The sequence below is a fragment of the Marmota monax genome, unplaced genomic scaffold (assembly GCF_021218885.2).
Source record: "Marmota monax isolate L192 unplaced genomic scaffold, Marmota_monax_Labrador192_F-V1.1 WCK01_AAM20220418_F8-fsc00030, whole genome shotgun sequence".
NCBI lineage: Eukaryota > Metazoa > Chordata > Mammalia > Rodentia > Sciuridae > Marmota > Marmota monax.
Window position 1 is genome coordinate 10,582,629 of NW_026691988.1, and position 20,706 is coordinate 10,603,334.

At 37.2% G+C, this 20,706-nt stretch overlaps 1 protein-coding gene across 2 annotated transcripts in view; it reads left to right on the plus strand.

Moving 5' to 3' along the window:
* The window catches only part of Heca (hdc homolog, cell cycle regulator), a 44,752-nt gene extending 26,866 nt beyond the window's left edge, over window positions 1-17,886 (plus strand). Inside the window, exons 2-4 of one of the 2 annotated variants that reach the window (XR_006852872.2) lie at window positions 2,809-3,849; window positions 3,979-4,075; window positions 10,745-10,880. Coding sequence is in view for 1 of the 2 variants with exons in the window: in XM_046450452.2 (XP_046306408.1) it covers window positions 2,809-3,849; window positions 10,745-10,899; window positions 14,377-14,541 (1,361 nt within the window). In the remaining variant the exon portion in view is untranslated. Of the gene's footprint in view, window positions 1-2,808; window positions 3,850-3,978; window positions 4,076-10,744; window positions 10,900-14,376 lie in introns of those variants that run through there. The other variant, XM_046450452.2, reaches the window with a different exon arrangement.
* The last annotated feature ends 2,820 nt before the right edge of the window (window positions 17,887-20,706 follow it).

Here is a 20,706-nt window from a genome sequence, read left to right on the forward strand (position 1 = left end):
CTCATTCCACATCTGTACTCTCAGCTCAGACTCTTTTGAGTTCTAATTACATTCATGTCTTTTTCTAACTTGATATTGTATTGCATGGGTACTTGCAGCTAACTCAGCAGGTTCAAATTAGGGGAGCCCAAAGTCTTCTGTCCATACCTTCCCTGTTCAGCATCTTGTGAGTTCTCATGTGCTGTCATCTGACACTGCTACAGGAGATCAGGGACTCACCGTTCCACCAGATAACTAGAGCCCTTGTCTTTGGACTACCTGCTTTCAGTCCCATGTCCCACACTGCCACTAAGGAGCACATTCTAAAACAGAATCATGAGGCTGAGAGTCGTCCTTTAGTGTCTCAAGTACAGGGGATTTGTCTAAATTCCTGCACATAGCACATGGAAACTTTGCAATCAAGTCCAGGGGTTTCCATTTGGGATTAATACTGCCCTCCAAAGGGGCCTTTGAAATGTTATGGACATCAGAGTTATGGGAAGGTAAGGTGGGTGGAAGCTACAGATATTAAGTGTTCTTATAATGTACTGGACAGCCCTATTCCACAAAGAATTGTTCAGGCACCAGTAGAGCCCTCACTGAGAAAAGACAAATTTAATTGTTAGCTTCTTTCTAAATTAGTGGAGAGAGAAGTGCTGAGCACTAAGCCTGGGAAGTACTTCTTTTGAGGAATGGGAGGCAAAGGAGGAACTAGATGGTAACAAAATAGCACATAAATGTGGAGAAGAATTTAAGGGAAGTGATGAATTGTATTGAAAATTGCAGAAATGCAGAGACCAGGTGGGGAAGCCTACTGGTCATGTTGCTCTGCATGGTGCTCTTCTCATCTCTGGGCTTGTAATTAAACTCAGCCCCTGCTCCGTATAACTGGCAGCTCCTACTTTGGGCCTGTGGCTTCTGGCCTCTTTCCTTGGCATTCCTGGAATCCTTTCTGTTGCTACACCACCAGGCTCTCAGTCTCCAAGTTTGGCCCTACTTTTGACCAATTTTGCCATATCTAGTTTAGCGTCTCCACCACCTCATTACAGAGCTTATTTCACAAATTAAAATGTCCTAGTTGTATCATAAAGATTCAGCTAATGATAAGAACAAGAGTGACAATAACATTAGTAAATCCTATATGCAAAGTACTATGCTAAAAGCTCTAAGCATTTTCTACTTAATCCTCACTAAAATCTCTATAAGGAAGTAACTAATTATGCCCATTTATAGTTGAGGAAGTTGAGAATTAAGTAGGTGAAGTAACCAGTCCACTTTTATAAGCTAGTATTCCATGGAACTGGGCTTCCAGTTCTTTTTCCTTTCATTTAAAAAGTATATTTCATTTTTTAGAACAGTTTTAAGTTCACAGCAAATTGTGAGTTCAGAGAGTTCCTGCACACTCCCTACCCCCACACATGCATAACATCCCACTATCAACATTCTCCACGGAGCGGTACATTTGTTACAGTGGATTAACCCACACTGACATCATTATCACTCAATTTCATAGTTTACCTTAGGGTTAATTGTTGATGCTGCATACTCTGAATTTTGACAAATGTATCCACCATTATAGTGTCATATGGAATAGTTTCACTGTCCTAAAAATCATCTGTGCTCTGTTCATCCATCCCTCCTTTTGGAAACTATTAATTTTTTAGTGTTTCTATCAAATTTTTTGACATTTAAAAAAAATTCTGTATGTTTTATACATCAAAACTCATTCCACTGTCATATATAACTAAAAAGAACAAATAAAAAATGAGTTCTAAGTTCATTGAGTTATCATTGAGAAGTTACAGGAATCCAGTGGAATTCTAATCTCTACACCACACTTGCTATTTAAGAAATAGGTTCTAGGCTGGGGTTGTGGCTCAGTGACAGAGTGCTTGCCTTGCATGTGTGAGGCACTGGATTTGATTTTCAGCACTATATATAAGTAATAAATAAATAAAGGTCCATAGAAAATTAAAAAAATATATTAAAAGGTCCATAAAAAAAAAAGAAATAGGTTCTGGGAGCTGGGGATATAGCTTGGTGGTATAGTGCTTGCCTAGCCTATGTGTGAGGTCCTGGGTTTTAGCCCCAGCCCTGGAGGTGAAATGAGTTCTGCTTTATGCCATCATGTTTTCCTTCTGTTCTGGGAACTTGCTTGGCTGTTTGTAACGTGTGTGAGACCTTTGCTTAAGACCGGGTAGAGACATCTCATTGTTTTTGCTTTCTGTCTGAAAGAACTGGGAGAACTCTGATTTTTCCCTTTATAGCCTGGCAGTGGAATTCTTTGTAGACCAGTAAGTTAGTTTGACCACACATAACTGTCATTAGGTCAGCTCACTCTAGAAGAGAATTGGAGCTGAGGCTTGTCTGTTTTCTCTCTTCTGATATTCAGGACAACTTAAAGCCCATGATAAAGGGCTTTGGAAGTGCCAACAGAACTGCTTCATATTATTTCTTAGTTCTCTGGAGTGATTATTCATTTTTAAAGGAACCTTGTAACTGCCTATCTTTACACCCAACCCACATCTTAGGAAAACCTCATACTGTACTGTTGCAAGTACTGACACAAAATTGCACTGTGAAGAATTCAGACTTTTTGAAGCTCACTGGTTTGTTTTTTAACAGATAACAAATATCAGAAAATAAAATTCCTTGGTACAACTTCATACCAGAAGAAAATGGTAAATGTTTTTTAATTTTGTCTAGTATTTATTCCAGTAGTGGCATATCTCTGGCATGAATGGGCTGAAGTGGATGATAGGTTTGCTGTCTGGATTGGTGTCTGCTGGTGTCCTGTGCACTGAGTCTCTCTTTTGGTTCCTCTTCCAGAAGCCCCATGTGCCACGCCCTTGCTCTGCAGCTTCGGGAGACCAGTGGACCTGGAGAAGGATGACTATCAGAAGGTGGTGTGCAACAATGAGCACTGCCCTTACAGCACCTGGATGCACCTGCAGTGCTTCTATGAGTGGGAGAGCAGCATCCTGGCACAATTCAACTGCATTGGCCGGGCTCGCAGCTGGAATGAGAAGCAGTGCCGTCAGAACATGTGGACCAAGAAGGGCTATGACCTGGCCTTCCGATTCTGCTCCTGTCGCTGTGGTCAGGGCCACTTAAAGAAGGACACAGACTGGTACCAGGTGAAGCGGATGCAGGACGAGAAAAAGAAGAAGTCTGGGTCAGAGAAGAACACAGGGAGGCCCCCAGGGGAGGCTGGGGAGGAGGCAAAAAAATGCAGGCCCCCAAACAAGTCTCAGAAAGGCCTGAACCATGATCTTCCCCGACGACATTCCATGGACCGGCAGAACTCCCAGGAAAAGGTCGTCAGTGCCACAGCCTATGGTGCCCGTTCCCCTTGTGGCTCCCCTGGCCAGTCCCCACCTACTGGCTACTCTATCCTTTCCCCTGCCCACTTCAGTGGTCCCCGCTCCTCCAGATACCTTGGGGAATTCTTAAAGAATGCCATCCATCTTGAGCCTCACAAAAAGGCCATGGCTGGGGGCCATGTGTTCAGAAATGCCCACTTCGATTATGCTCCAACTGGGTTATCTGTTCACAGGGGGGGACACTTTGATACCCCTGTACAGTTCCTACGGCGGCTGGACCTCTCTGAGCTCCTCACTCACATCCCCAGGCATAAGCTGAACACTTTTCATGTAAGGATGGAAGATGATGCTCAAGTGGGCCAGGGCGAGGATCTACGGAAGTTCATTCTTGCAGCCCTCAGTGCCAGCCACAGAAATGTTGTAAACTGTGCTCTGTGCCACCGGGCACTCCCTGTCTTCGAACAGTTCCCTCTGGTGGATGGAACTCTGTTCTTAAGCCCCTCAAGACATGATGAGATCGAATATGATGTTCCTTGCCACCTTCAAGGTATAGGTGTTGATTCACCTTGCCTGCTTACTGTTTGTTAAAACTCAAAAAAGCTAACAAGGTGGAATTGCTCTGTTTTGACTTAATTTTTTTGACTTAATTTTAATTGATGTTGTATTTTTGTTCTAGTCAGGTGCTAGGTAACATGTGAATGTTTCAGCTTCGCCCAGTGAGGTGATGGTGATTTTTGTACTCTGATGTCACTGTACCAAGTATAGTTGGCCTGGTGGGTAATTTTATGTTCTTTTTCTGCTTTAATTTGAAGAGAGGATTACTGGTGTATAGTTTTTTCATAATTGGGAGGGAATTTAGGAAAGGAATTGTATAATTCTCACTGGCTATGAAATAGTTTCTTTTGAATCCTGTGTTAATGTGTCCAGAAAGCTGTACATTTTCTTCTATCATAACAGGGGGCGGGGGCGGGGGCGGGGGGCGGATGCGGAATAAGGAACAGGATGGGCCAATATGTTTTCAGACCAGTTGAATTAATTTTGAAATTGTGAAAGGTGAGACTGTCTTGATAGCATCAAAAGGAAAGTGCAGAAACCTCAGACATTATTTTGGTGATGGTGGGAACGGTGGAAAAGTTTATGTGGATGATATCCAAGAACTTGGGGCAAATTTGAAGCATAAATTGAATGACATGGGGTTGGATAGTACAAGTATGAAATCTCTTTAATTTTTGTAAAATGATTGAATCTCCATAAAGATGAGATGCATGACATATACCATGTTCATACCTTTAAAAGTGTGCTAAAAAGCCTGTAGTGAAAATAATATATCTCTGCCTTTTTCCCACCAGCTCCTGCTGCCTCAGTCCCCAGAGACAAGCATTTCAAATCTTAACTGATTTTGAAAAGCTTTTAACATCATAATTTAAATACTGTTATCTTCATTCTCCAGTTTTAGATATTATCTGTTAGTTTTTATGGTGGATGAGTATACATCCCCCCCTTTTTAGGAGAAAATATCACAATTCTTGGTTAAATCCTTAATGTTTTTGCTTCTGTGAGTTGTAAATATTTAGTGTTGAGCCAAAGCATATGGCTATATTTCCTATTATAGAGATACCTTTTGTTTTCATTAGAGTTAATTCATATTTTTATTTGCTTAGGTTTATATATATATATATATATATATATATGTATATATATATATATATACAGATATATATATATATATATAAAATGTTGGCTAATTGCTCTCTCTCTCCAGCAGCTTTACAAACCTTTCAAAAGCATTTCCACATACCTGACAGACATTTTTGTGTTTTTTTTCCTTCAGAAAATGTTCCTCACAGAGCCTTTTATCCCCCTGTTCCTATTTATCCTGGTACCCTTAGGACCTGCTGTACTTCAGCTGTCCTTGGAAAGCTTTCATTTCTTTTCCTGTGTAAATTTTGCTTCCTAGATCCCATATTTTCTTTTTTCTTGGTTTATTCCTTCAGTTTGTTAGGAGACATCATTAGGACTAAGTTTCTGAAGTAAGAGAGCATGGGAATACGTGATTTGAGACTTTAAAAGTCTGTTTCAATTCTGTTTTCACACTTGACTACTATTTAACTGGGTATAGTCATCTAAATTATAAAATATTTTCCCCTGAGAGTTTTGAAAGTATTTATTTTATTTTCTTCTTGAAGGTATTTCTATATTACAGTGTTGGTATTAGGAAGTCTGATTTCTTTTTCTTGTCTCTCCTTCTATCTTCACCCCATCCTGCAGGTTTCTTATATTCCTGGTGTTCTAATTTCACCATGATATCTGCTCTTCCCCTACCCACTCCATTCATTATGCTGTGTACTCTTTTGGGCTATTGATTCAAAACCTTCAGTTTGAAAGGATTTTATTTTGTATTATTTCTTTGATAAATTTTCTCATTTTCACTTAAAAAAAAACTACTCTAGAACTCCTGTTAATTAGATGTTGGATCTCTTATATTCATCCTACTTTTTGGTTGAGCGAGAATTCTTCATGGCCCTTTTATTTATCTCTTTATTCTTTTTTCTAGGAGATTTCCTTGTCTTTCTGTTCTCATAATTTTAATTCCTAAGAGCTCTTTTTAATAGCTTTCTGTTCTTAATTCATGAATACGATTTCTTTTTCTTAACGATTTCTTATGTTATATTTCTGAGCAAGAAAAGGGAGCTGAATTCAAAAGGAGTAGTCTCATTCATTTTGAGAATTTTACTTAATTCTTTTTTAGCCTTTGTTTTAAAGCAGAACACTCCAAAACTTCATGGCTTAAAAGCAGTTATGATTTAAGAACTTTTCCCAATTCTATGGGTGGGGTTGGTTGGAACAATCTTTCATACACATATCTAGCAGCTGTCAGACTAGATGCTTCAGGAGGCTCAGCTGGAACGGCTCATTTAGGATCTATGTAGTCTTCATCTTCCCTTAGGCTAGTTTTATTTTGTTTTTAATTGACACATAATAACACCATACTCATACATATTTGTGAGGTACAATGTGATGTTTTGATATATGTATACATTGTATAATCACATCAGGGTATTTAGGATATCTGTCACCTTGTACATTTACCTTTCTTTGTTGATGAGAACATTCAAAATCCTCTTCTGATATTGTTAACTTTAGTTACCTTACTGTGCAATAGAATACCAGAATTTACTCCTTCCTAATTAACCTCGTACCAACTAGCCAATCTCTTTCTCCCACTTTTCTCCCCTTCCCAGTCTTGAGTAGCCACTATTCTCCCTGTATTTCTATGAGTTCAACTTTTTTTTAAAGTTTCTACTCTAAAATTGTGATATTTGCCTTTCTGTGCCTGATTTATTTCACTTAGCATGACAAATTCATCCATGTTGCCACAAGTTATAGGATTTCATCTTTATATGGTTGAATAACGTTCCATTGTATATATGTACGATATTTTCTTTATTGAATCATCCATTGATAGACACTTGGTTGGTTCTATACCTTGGCTGTTGTGAATGATGCTGCAGTGAACATGGGAGCGTAGTAACTCTTTAACATACCAATTTCATTTCCTTTGGATATATACCTGTACCACTACTATTGTTGAATCACATGGGTAGTTGTAGTTTTAATTGTTTTTTTTACACAGAATATCAAATATTTTATTGTCACCATGTAATCAGTGACAAATTTAATTTTTTGAAAGACCTCTGTGCTGTTTTCTGTAGTGGCTATACTAATTTACATCCACTCAGGCTTGGACTTATTCACATGGCATTATGAGAACAGCTTTCCAGAGGGTGAAAGTAGAAGCTTCAGGGACTCTTCAGAGGCTTGAGCTTAAGGCTGAGTTCCAAAACTCCTCCCATATGCTGTTCATCAGCCTAAGTCCTGAGTCCAGCCCAGGTTCTGAGGATATTAGAATATTCTGCCTCTTGAGGAAAGAGGCATTTTTCTGGTTGCTTGTAATTTGCAGCACTCTCCACCTTGCCATTTCCCATTTCAGCAGCTTATCCCCTGTTCTCAGTGTTTATTTTCCAGTATCAGAGCTAAATTTTTTCCTATTCCTTTATCCACTTTGCAACCTCATATATTTTGGTTTAAGATTATAGGTACTTCATTGTTTCATGGAAGATGGAGTTTGTGTTTTATTCCTTTTTTAAAATCCTGTTTGCTGGAATTTTAGAAGGAAGTGTTGTAGAAACACATTTGTTTCTCCATTTGGGCTGGGGTTGTGGCTCAGTGGTAGAGCGCTTGCCTAGCACGCGTGAAGCACTGGGTTTGATCCCCAGTACAACATAAAGAAACTAAATAAACAAAATAAAGCTATTGTGTCCATCTAAGTACATATATATTTGAACCATTCTTTATGAAGATGAATGAGAGTGCATAGATAGAAGGCCATGTTCCTTATGATTTGAAAGATTTTGAACAATTTTTTGAAATACCTTTATTTTATTTATTTTTATGTGGTGCTGAGGATCAAACCAGTGCTTCACACATGCTAGGCAAGCACTGTACCACTGAGCCACAACTCCAGCCCCGATTTTGAACAATTTTTAAAAAGCACAATTACATGCCCCCAAAGTTATTTGAAAGGGTTGGGCCCTAGAGACTTAAATTTTAATTTAAAGTTTTAACTTTATTTTTGTAGCCTAAATGCAGAATGATGAAAGCCTACTGCATGGTGACAGTGGGAATCAAAAGGAGGGAATATCTTCAAGAGATTATTTTAAAGGAAAACGGCGAATGTTGGGACTCCTTGACTATAGAGAATGAAGAGTTTTTGTTGGCCACTTTGGTTCTAGATCAGATAAATGGTGCTGACCCAGACAGGAGCAGAGGAAGTTGGGAATAGGACCTGATTTGGGAGGCAAAGAAGATGAAAGCATTTGTATTTGAATGTATGTTGGGACTTTTGCATGGAGATATCTAGCAAGCACTGTTCAAAATACATTAGCATTGGGATTAACACCAGGAGCTTATTTTATAACAGTGCTGGTTAAATCTTGAGTACAAGGAGAAAAGAGAAAGAAAAGAAAGAGGATATGAGAGAGCCCAAGACCAAGTCTTGAGATTAAGTATTAGGGAATGGTTGGAGAAAGAGGTGAAAATTAGATAGGCCCCTGCCATTTGTATTCCCATAAATATGTAATCATACACAAATAGGTAATGAATGTTTTAGATATATACTATAAAAGTATTGAGAATTCACTGTTAATTTTATAATCTGAAGGTCAGAGTGTCTAATCATTACCAGAAAAGTCACAAATGAGACCTTGGACATGTGTCAGTGTTTTTGTGGTATATCTCAGAGATGTATGGGTGATCTTACTTATGACAGGTTTGTGTAGTTCATTTTTTCCTCCAGGGTTCCCAACCATATATTCCTTAAAGTATTTTCAATGGCAATAAGAAGTCAACATTCCAGGCTATGGGATTCCACAGTATATAGTTGATTATGTGCTGCTGAAAAATTTGCTGTTTTCAGTGGTGGACCCTGTAGATTGTTATTCCCTTGCCCTACCCCTGATCTTCCCTCACTGCCACCTCCACCTGTGCCCTCATGCTCTGATTCTTCCTCTGAGAAAATGTTTTGTTTGGTTTTAGTAATTTATTAAGATGGGTCTAATTAGGAAGGTCCTATTGACCTTCTTTACCACTTTGCACCACATGTCATTTTTGAATCTGCTTTTTACTTGAACTCACAAACAACCTCGTCCTTAGAAACGTAGAATTCTCTGTACTTTAGACAGTGTGTAATAAAACTAAAATCAAATCCAGAAACTCGGTCTGGGCCAGGCTTTCCCAAGAGGTTGCCTGTAGGTTAAGAGACAGACATGAATTTGAGTCTAGATATTGCCACTTATTTTCTTTGTGAACCTGAACAAGCTGCTCAGGGTCCCTAAGCTTCAGTTCCTCCTATCTGAAGTGGGAGTAACAGTTGGACCTACTTGATAGTGTTGCTATAAGCATTCAATGAAATGATTCATGTAGAGCTCACAGTATTTGTCTTTATCATCATGGCTATTGATCAACACCTGACTTCTGTGCCCCTCTCCTCCCACCTTCCCTAGCAACGGCCCGTGTAGGATTGGATATTTGAGAATTGCAGTGAGTAGATCTGGGAGGGAGACTGGAAATGAGGTGTTTCTAGTGGTCTCTGGATACTAGAACTGACTCCTTAACATTGCCTTCAGGCACTCAGAGTTGCCATGGCAAATGAGACCTTCTTAATTTCAGTGTACCAGAGCAGAGATGGACTGTATTGCAAGCAGTTCTTGGTCTCCTTCCTATTTTTGGCACAGAGGGCCCCAAGGTTATAATGTCTTTGGCTATTATAGCATGCCCATCTATATACCCCCACACTTGAGGAGTGTTTTCCATGCTCCAGACATTGTGCTGGACACCAAGTCTATGTGAATGAATAAGACCTAGTTCCTGCCCTCAAGAATAGAGAGTCATGTAAGCAACTATAACAAAAGGGTTCTCTCTAAGGACTGACTGTTCATTACATGCCTTTCCAGTGGATGAGAAGTGGCTTGGTCCCTACCAATGGTGAAAACCTGTAGTCTAACATGGGGCAGTGATCACATTCTGAATAAGAGACCACTTTGGGTATGTGTTCTGGTGAAGGGGTTTTGGGCACAGTGAAGCTCTGTGTTCCTAAATAGATAGCAGTGCTACTGATACATATTGTCTAGGCAGATCTTTAGACATTCTGAATCTTCCCCACTTGTTTGAATCCTAACCCTTTCATATAAATTAGGATGACATTGTTTCTTTATAAACATTAAGATGTTGATAAGTAATAAAGGAATGAGGTTGTGATTTTTTTTAAGAGCCCAGTAAATAATAAGATGTTGAACTTTTCACAAACTACTTATAAGTAAGATATAATTCTGATTCCTAAATTAGATGTGATGATGGCTGAGCAATTTGGAGAGAAGGATAATTAACACAGTAATGTAGACTGTGGCATAATCCTAGGCTGTCAGTACCAAGACAGACTTGACTCTTTTTTTGGTGAGATTCATAGTGGCGAGAGCTCGTTACAAGACCAGAGTTGGTTCATTCTCCATGTTCCACACATAAGATTCTGAGCAGAGTTCTGTGAATACAGGCTGGTTTGGAGCATATATGGCTTTGCTTTTATGAATTTGGGAGGATCAATTATGTAATCTGGCAGAACTTTTTGGAAAAGTAATTTGAAGCAAGTATTTATTTTTAATAAGCTTGAATTTAAAGTAGCTGTCCTATTGATAATAGTAATTCATCATTAATTTTAAAGGGCAGCTTGGGGATGTGTGATAAATATCTTTTGTGCTTTTTATATTTATGCATATGATAAAATGTTTACTTGGAATTGGTAGATAAGGCATTTTTTAAAATCCCCTTTGGCGATAAGATATGATTTTCACGATGGCCACTCTCAGCTTTGTGTCTTTTGTGCACAGGGAGACTCATGCATCTGTACGCAGTATGTGTGGACTGCCTGGAAGGGGTTCACAAGATCATCTGCATCAAGTGTAAGTCACGGTGGGATGGCAGCTGGCACCAGCTGGGCACCATGTACACCTACGACATCCTGGCTGCTTCTCCCTGCTGTCAGGTTGGTATGGACTCCACCCAGGGAGTAGTAGGTGATGCTCAGCTTCTGTCCACCAGTGAATATAACAGAGTTAGAGGCTGCCTGCATTTTGGTTACTTTGAGGGAGGTGGTAGGCCTTGGAAAAGATGCTCCTGCAAATAAAGAAGAAATTCAGAAACTCCCCCAGAGTCTGGCATGGATGATTTAGACATTACATTGTGATAGAATATTACAAAGTCATTAAAAGATACATTGTAGAATAGCTATATTTTTATATGTAGAGTATTTCCCATCTGTTAAAGGAAAAAAAAAAAAGGTAACAAAATGGTACTATACTGTGCTTCCATTTTGTGAATGAATAGGAAAAGGGATCTGCTTGTTGATTCAGATGAGCTGGGTAGTGGTTTTCTTTTTGCATGCTTATGTTTTTCTCTTATTTTTTATAATTAGCTTACACTGAATTTACAATAATAGGTTGTGATTTGAAGGGAAGATGAAAGTTTCACTGTCTTTCACAGAATTTTCTTGTTTCCTTTCTGTGACTTAGCTCTAGTTACTTAGGAATTGCCTACCTCATAAGGTGTGTGAGTTTGACATGAAAGATTTGCAGTCCTTAAATCACTGGTAGGAAGAGGTGCTTTTTGAGGCTAAAGTAGCATCTGAAATTTAGCTGTCATAAGGAAAAGAGAGTAGTATTAACATGCAAACATATTACTAAAAAAGATCATAGAAACACAGGAGGTAAAAATCTTTGGAAATATCTTTCCAAGCACTTGGGGATTAAAGAACTTGTTATATAATTCCCTGCTATTTATGGGTAGAGGAGAAAGTTTTCTTTACTTTTCAGTCTGCAAGCCTGGCTTTTAATAGAAATAACTGATAACCCACATACTTAGTTACTATAGGGGTTTTTATTATTAGTGTTGTAGTTTGATTTTTATAAAGAGAATGTCCTTACTATTATTTGTTTTCTCAGAAAATAACCTTTGTCTATTGAATTGAAAAGTTGACAAGAGGTGGTATTTCAGATCTACTTTGTATTTTAGTATTTGTCAGAGGAGAAATATGCTTATGAGAGTCCTAAAATCTATAGCTGGTCTTGTAGTTCCAAATAGGATTGACTAATTCTATGCCATTCTAACATTGACCATATTTCCATTTTAAAACTTAGCCTTGGAAATGAGTTGTCAAAATTTTTTAGTTATTCACTGTAGCATTTTGTGATTGTTGTTGTGTCTAAATGTCAGTTCTTGAGATCAAAGAAACCAAAGGAAGTAGTTCCTTTCTCTGCACACCTACCACAAGGGTTATCTTTTACAATAAATAAAATAAGGAAGTAAAAGAATGTTTGGGACTGTTAACTCATGGAATAGTGGCATTGGAAGGGACTTGGGAGAGCTTGTCCAGCCTCCCGATTTTCCACTTGTAATGGATGCCTCAAAAATTTAAATGTTTTACCCAGGTTAACATAAATTTTGCACAGCAATGACTAAAACCTGTAATTCCCATTCTGGTGTTCTTTCTATTACAGCATTGAAGGACTATGAGATTATTACTGTATCTTTATTGAGGAGGAAAAAAAAAAAACAAAGTGGCATCATTCCACACACTATATATATTTCTGCCACACACACTGTGTATTTCTTCTTTAAAATGATTTAAACGCAGTCAGGTGTTGTAGCATGCACTTGTAATCCCATTGACTCTGGAGGCTGAGGCAGGGGTTGTAAGTTTGAGGCCAGCCTGGGCAATTGAGCCAGACAGTGTCTCAAAATAAAAAAGGCTAGTAATGTATTTCAGTGGTAAAACACTCCTGGGTTCAGTCCCCACAAAAAGATTTAAACCCAGACCTATGTTTTCTGGCCTTCTATTGAAATGGAAAACATATGTTCTAGTCAGTCATTTCACTGCTGTGACTAAAGATCTGACCATAATAATATTAAATGGAGGAAAAGTTTATTTGAGTGCTTATGGTTTCTGTGGTCTTAGTCCATAGAAGGCTCCATTCCTCTGGGCTTGAGGTGAGACAGAACATCATGGTGGAAGATTGTGGCAGAGGGAAGCAGCTCACATGGTGATCTGGAGGCAGAGAGAGACTCTACTCGCTAGATAAAAAAAAAAAATATATATATATATATACCTCAAACTACCCTCAATTCCCACCTCCTCCAGCCATACCCTAACACTACATTTACCACTCAGTTAATCCCTATCAGGGATTAAATCACTCATTGGGTTAAGACTCTTACAACCCAATAATTTCTCCTCTGAATCTTCTTGCATTGTCTCACATTTGAGCTTTTGGGGGACACCTCACATCCAAACCATAACACCATGTTTGCTGTTTTTATTATTTTTAATCAATTAAAATTTTCACTGTGAAGATAAAGGTGCTAGACACTATTAAGGAATCCACAGGAGTTTTCCAATACATCAGATCCAAAAATAAGCAACTGTTGCTTATCAGAAAGGATAATCAAGGTTAAGGAGAGAGGTTTGCTCAGAATCTCACTTTTAATGTTGTTGGGAAGGATGAAATATTTAAAAGGGAGATTATCTCAGGTTGCAGAAAGGGAGTTCATGTGCTGGCAAAGAGTGTGGGCTCTGGGGCAAGCTACACTTGTCTAAATTGTTGCTTTTCTGCTTTCTAATTATGTGGTCTTGAGCATGATACTTTATCACTGAATGCCCCAGTTTTATGAGCTTAAATTCAGATAATAATACCTATCGCACAGTAGTATTTTAAGGACAAATTGAGATTGTTAGTACATTTTTAGAAGGAAGCTGAAGTTAGGTCTGTTTATTTATAATTTCTGTTTATTTCCTTCAGTCCTGGATCTATTGCTGAAAGTCTTTAGGCCCAGGCATGAATGAAGAGACACTGTGTTGGTGGATTCCTGAAGCCTTAGGATAAACCCTCTTCTGCCTGTATTGCCAATTTTGCTTAAATATTTTGGGGATTTGTTTTCCTTCAAAGAAAACACAATGTATTATGGAGTAGAATGAAAAATGTTTATGAATTTTTGAAATAAACCCAGAGTCTTCAAAGAAATTTTATGCAGGTTTGAATAGGGAAGTTCACTTTAGCCATTCTTCTTTTGTTTTGTTTGTATTTGTGGTGCTGGGGAATCAAACCCAGGTAATCACACATGCAAGGCAAGCACTTTATCACCCAGCAGCTCCTCTCTTAAAATTCAGGGTACAGGTGGCCCCAATTGTCAAGGAAACTTTAATCAAGTGGTTTAGGCAGTACTAGTTTAGAATTTTTGAAATGACTAGCAATGCCTCATCTAGAGAGAGATTGTGAGTTATAAATCTTTCAGATTGATGATGATGTATATTTGAATACATATCTTAGGCTTCATATACCCTGTTTTTGCTAATAGAGGAGATGCTTTACTGGACTCTTGATCTGTTTCCCAGTATGTTGGTTTGGATGACTTTGACAAGAGTTGCAAAACTGAAGAAGTTGTGGCTTACAATATTTATTTCTCCCAGGCCCGCCTGAACTGCAAGCACTGTGGGAAGCCAGTGATCGACGTGCGGATTGGCATGCAGTACTTCTCTGAGTACAGCAACGTCCAGCAGTGTCCACACTGTGGGAACCTGGACTACCATTTCGTGAAGCCATTCTCCTCCTTCAAAGTTCTAGAAGCTTATTGATGAAAGCTTTGCTTTAGTAATAGCTATTTTATTGATATTATTACTTTATTACATATCTTTTATAGGGAAACATTCTGTGACATTAATTTCTTTTCTAATTTAAAGCAGAGTTACTTTGTATGTGTGCCACTAAAATGGGGGCTGCCCCTTTCCCTGTCTTGATTCCCAAATGTTAGTCTTTGGTCAGGACCAGATAGATGATCGAGTGAGTTTGGGTAGGGGTTTACTCTCACCAAGAGTCTGATGCAGCTTTAAGGTTGTGGGGAGGATGGCATGGATTTAGGAAGGGGATTATGTGGCTATAAACTAAAAGCCTGATAGGAGTTTGGAGGGAGCTCTTACTAAAATGTTAACTATAAAGACCCACTTTTAGATCTTCAGTGGACCTTGGGGAAACATGTGACAAGTGAATGTAAGTCTGAGCCTGGAGAGCAAATAGTGTATTAGGCTTTTGCAGCTTAGTATTCTGCAGCACATATTGACATGCAATTTACTCTGACAGATGATTTGAAAGTGGACATGAGTGCTGTTTCTTTCACTGTTGTAATTTAACAGTCAGTTTTCTTACTGAAAATAATACCCAAATTATAAGATATCACAGCTGTTGGTGTTGCAAATATTTTTAGGTAAGCTGACCTGTAACAGAGACTTGTGAAATGAATTTGGAAATGATGTACACTGAATCAAGAGGGCAGAAAGGCAAAACTTTGATCAACTTCTAAGTCAAGATTCAAATGACAAACTAGCTCTTAAGGATAATCCTTACATAACGTGACTTGGAAAGTAATAGTTTATATAGGTTGCACTGTTGAAAGTGCTGTTTGGTATATCCTTTTTGCAGGAGATCTCTCAGTCACAGAACCTAATGGGTAAGCTTCAGAACCAGTTATGACAAACTTACTTCCTCATAATACCTCATAGCCACACTTAGCACATTTAAAACTGAGTTTCCAAAATTGAAGAGTTGATCTAAGGAGGAAAAGAAAAAAATTGAGAGAATGATGAAGATAATAATTTTGATACTTCTTGTTAAGGTGGGTTTCATTTTGGAGATCACTATAGTACATAATGATATATCTCAAGATCTCTAGGATACTTTATTTCTGCCCCCACCCCCCAAAAAAATCACATACAGAACTTTGGGCATTCCAAAATACAACCTTTTGTTCATTATATCTTGGTGATTTAATACACTGATACGCCATGCCCTGGTAGAATTGGAATTGAAAAATGATTTCTCATAAGTGAATTTGATAATTTTAAGTTATATATATGTGTGTATGTATACACATACATATGCTAAAAGAATACTAAAAATAATAATCTTATGAATAGCCACATTTGGGGTTGGTGTGAATATTTTATATTACTCATTTGGTTGATACCATTTTTTTTTCTCAGTGTGTTTTTTCTTTTTAGAAGTATTTAGGCATTGCAAGTGAATTTCAGTTCTACTACATGAAGCATTTGATGTTTTGTTTGATTTAATACAGCATTGAAGAACCAATGCATTCACTTAATATTCTTCAACTTTCAATTGTGATGATTGTTATTTGGTTTTCCGATTCTGATTTGGTGTCTGATGATCTGAAAACTCTTTCACAGTGGAAGGAAATGCTCAAAATGCTTACGAGAAGCAGAAAATCAATATTGGTCAGACAGTGTTTGATGCAGCTTCAAGAGGTCTGTAGGACATAGCCTTGAAAGTTTCTCTTTGATACACAAAGCTGTAATTGTGAATTAACTATTTCCCTATTGGTTCTCTTATGCACCGAGTATAAAAATTGGTAAGTTTCTCTTGTCTTCAGAGAACCATTTGGATTTGATATCTGAATTTAGAATAAATGTTAAAATATTTGTAATGCTATTCTTTAACTCACCTACATTTTTCTAGTGAAACCTGTTTATTATATTGTTATTGTAAAAGTTGACCTATACACTGCATCAGCAAACTCTTCAGTTTCAAACCATTGTGGGTGTAGTGAATGCTACATTCACTGTTTTCTCCTTAGATTGTTTTCTATACTCTGAAAAGTAAGTATGATGAGGTTTCACTATAATTAAGTAAAAAATTTTTTTGGATGTTATTTTGGTGGTTAAATCAGGATTCTATGGATATATTCAGTCATATACAAAGAGAAACTGAATATCTTTTGCCTTTTCAACATTACATTTTTGTCTAAAAGGGAAAATTGGGCCAATTTGAGAAGAAAATACAGTTGAGTGTGCAACACCATAATGATAAATATCATTTTGGGATCTGCTGACCTTAATGTTTTCTCCAAGCTTTCCCTGAGTACTTTGATGGGAATTGGGATATGTCAAGAAAGATTATTTTTGTTGTAGGTAGGACATTAAAGGATATCAGTCACAAGGAGATCCAGTTTCTGTCTTTCTGATGAGTAGTGTTCAATAACATAAAGGCAGTCTTAAGAATGACTAATAATTTCAAAGTGATCTTTTATCTGACATTTTTTGTCACTTATTTTTAAGAGTTCCATACCTTGAACAAATTATCTGCTTTAGTTTAGAGAGAAGACAATTTCTCATTGATCATTTTCTCTTCAGACCATCTTAGCTCTATACTTTCTTCTGGTTACATCTGAAGCAGTTAATTATACTGGGCTTTTACCTAATAAAAGATAACCATTGTGCTATGAAATTGAGATATGGGTATGTTTTCCCATTCTAATTACACAGGAACATCCTCATGCACCTTTTAATATCTGGTTTTTGTAAAGGAAGTTAATTTTCTGAATAAAATGAATTTTTATATCTGGGGAAAATTAATTCATCAAGAAAAAATATTGTTAGGTGTTTAAACACTAAAACTAACAGATCCATGCATAGTTTATTAGACTACAAGAATTAACTTGCTCAAAATTTTCATTTAGTCCTGCAAGACCAATGTTCAGTCTGTTCTAAGCCCAGCCCAGGTTGGTAACCCCAGTTTGCTTTTTCTATTTAGTTTCATGGTAACACCTGTTGAGCAGTTTTAGTTGGAGGTTGGGGATAGACGTGAGGAGAAAGTGCCCTTGTTTAGTGTTTTGGTTCCTATAAGATGCTGCCTAAGCCATTTCATCTCCATGTCCTGTTTAATTTATTATTATTCCAGATAATTGGAAGAAAATAAAACAGGTGGGCACCATCAAAACCAGCTCAAAACATATTGTTGGTAAAGATCTCTTGTCAAGATATTTTGGATTGCACTTTTGTTGAGGGAAGACAGTGTAAATAGTTGAAGAATGTTAATAAAATTGAAACATTTGGTTATGGAATTGTGTGTGGTGTTAGAGGGTTTCTGTTTGTTAAATGTATGTATTAAAATAAAATTTCAGAAACTAACATTGTCTTTAGTGTGTCAGTATTTTTTGTTGGAATTTTTGAGAAATGAGATGATCTAATCAGAAAAGATAGTAGATAAGTAGAGAGATTCTGAGGTTTTAAATACTTCAGAAAACCATTTTAGTGTCACTATTACAACTAATCAAAATTATAGACTGTGCTGTTTGCAAATTGTGTATCACACGTAAACTTACTTTTAACAAAGTAAGCATTCTATATAGCAACCCCCCTCCCCCTAGTGACTAGTCCAAAATTATTGTTCTTGTTATAAATTCTTTTGAATAGAGAGTGTCAATGAAATTTAAAATGGAGGCCAAATTTTTTAAAATTACTCTTTTAGTTGTAGATTGACACAGTATCTTTATTTTTATGTGGTGCTGAGGATCAAACCTCACACCTACAGGGCAGGTACTCTACCACTCAGCCCCAGCCCCAGCCCCAGCCCCAGTCCCAAGGCCACAGTTTTGATAAACTCCAAGGCCAGCCATGGTTAGCCACATCCTGAAAACTTTGGTCATCCTAATTTACCCCCAATATGATCTATAATCATAAATTAACCAAAATATAAGCTTTATGTCCTTGTGAATATGATACAGATAAGCTTAAACTTCTCTGCCTTGAAAAGAATATTAATATATATCAGCCAAAAGCAAAAGAGGGTAAAACCTTCCTTATGCTTTATAAAGAATTCTGTAACTGGGCTGGGGATGTAGCTCAGTGGCAGAGTGCTTGCCTTGCACATGTGAGGCACTGGGTTTAATCCTCAGCACCACATAAAAATAAACAAATAAAGACATGCTCTCTATCTACAATTTACAAAAAAAAATTTCTTTTAAATGCTGTAATTGTTGTGAGTCACTTTCCTGCCACTTTCTGTTCAGGGTCTCTTTACCAACTGTTCTTTTGAATGCAGGATAAACTTAATTTAAAAATTTGATTTGATTTTAATTTTGGTAGTAGATAATCTTATTCTACAAATATTTTCTTTGGTTCCTAGGCCTTTACAAACTTTCATAATGAAAAGACTAGATTGTATGCTTCTTCATTCTAAACAAAGTAAAACTGAGTCATTATTAAACTTGTGTTTTTTATGTAGTATTATCAAATATAATTTATTCTCTAGATTGCTGGTCCCTTAATTTCATCATCATTCTCAGCCAGTGGATAAAATCCAAAAAAATGTTAGAACATAGGACTAGATGTGTAGGAGAAAAGAATCTCTAATCTAACAGGGTTCAAAGCCTGTGTTGCTTCTTATTATAGGCATCAGAAGCATAAATTTTATTTTGTTCAAAGGCTAAGTAGACTTGAGATTTTGTGACTTTTACTAATGTAACATGTCAACAAAGTTTCATTGCCATTTTCAGGAAACTACAGTTCTTACTACAGAGGGGAAGGGAAGACCAAAGTTATATAGTGATAGCTAAGAGTTAAGTTTAGTGGAAGAAAACTCTTACTTGTTCTTAATGGTTTGCACTTTAAATCTTGCTTGCATTATTTTAACTGAAGTTTGAAAAAACTCAGCATCATATTGCTAATTATGTGGGCTATTTAGTAAAGAGTTATATTTTGAAAGGAAAAAAAAAAAGCTTGTCTTGAGCTTTCATTCTTTTCCTGTTTTCTTGGCTTTCCACACTGGGGGTCTAATAAATGTGAATGTCTTTGAAGATAGTAAAATGCGGTACAGGTATAATATTTGAAATAATAATGTTTTGTTGCTGTTGTTGTTTTACAGTGTTTGGGATTGAACCTAGCTCCCTACACATGCCAGGCAAACGTCCTACCCCTAAATCATATCCCCAGCCCTAATAATAATGCTATTTTTAAAGTAGAATTTTTTTCCTAGTGGAAATCTTTAGCATTGTGATAATTATGTAAGCTTGATCTGGCATTGCTGAGTTTCAGGGACAGAAAGATAAAGTACTTTGTCTCATGGAGTCCAGTAGAACAATACTGGTTACATATCTCAGTGTTCAAATGGACTGGCCACTGTATCTTGGTGATGGTCTTCATGTTAAGTGGTCTGAGACACTTGATTAAAAATTTTGGTAGTATCTTAAAATAAGTTTAGGACTACCTAATTGCATTCCTAAAAACCCCAGTAACTCTAGAAAGTGGAAATGCCATAGACCTAACAGTAATAGAATTTAGAGTAAGGGCTATGTTTTTCATTGTAGTCACAGAGTAAGGGTTTGTTAAGTTACATTGATTCTTGTACTCATTTTAGAGATTCGCTGAGGCCCAGAAAACTCAAATCTAAATAAGTTTAAGTAGTTAATGGCTAACCAGAAATTAAATCTGGATTCCCTCAGCTAGCTCACCATGGCTTAGAGCTGGAGTATCCATGAACTTTCTTCAGTTTTGCTTTCTCTTTTCTATTACTATTACCATATAGGCTACTTTTAGCATGTTAATATTAGATTTAGATGTTTGGTACCTGAAAAAGCTTTTTAAACTTCCCTCACTACTGGAGAACCTGTTTTTGTTTTTAACATCAACTTTGTATAGTGAAATTAATTTTGGTTTTTGTTTTGGCTTTTGGTTGTGTTTACTGATTACTTTTTCATCTTCTGGTGCTAAGAGCAACACATCTGGGAAATCTAGATGAATGGCAGATATATTTGCTATAAAGGGAAGAAATGTCAATTATAGGGACATACACTTAACCAGATATGTAAATAGGAAGATATCTATTCAACTTGTATAAAACACGGGCTTGAGGGATTTAATATTAACTATGGCTTAATATAAAAACATATAGGAGAAGTGTCTAGACCTTCTGTGGAATGGTGAGTCCCTAGAAGTAATTGAGGGGAGCCT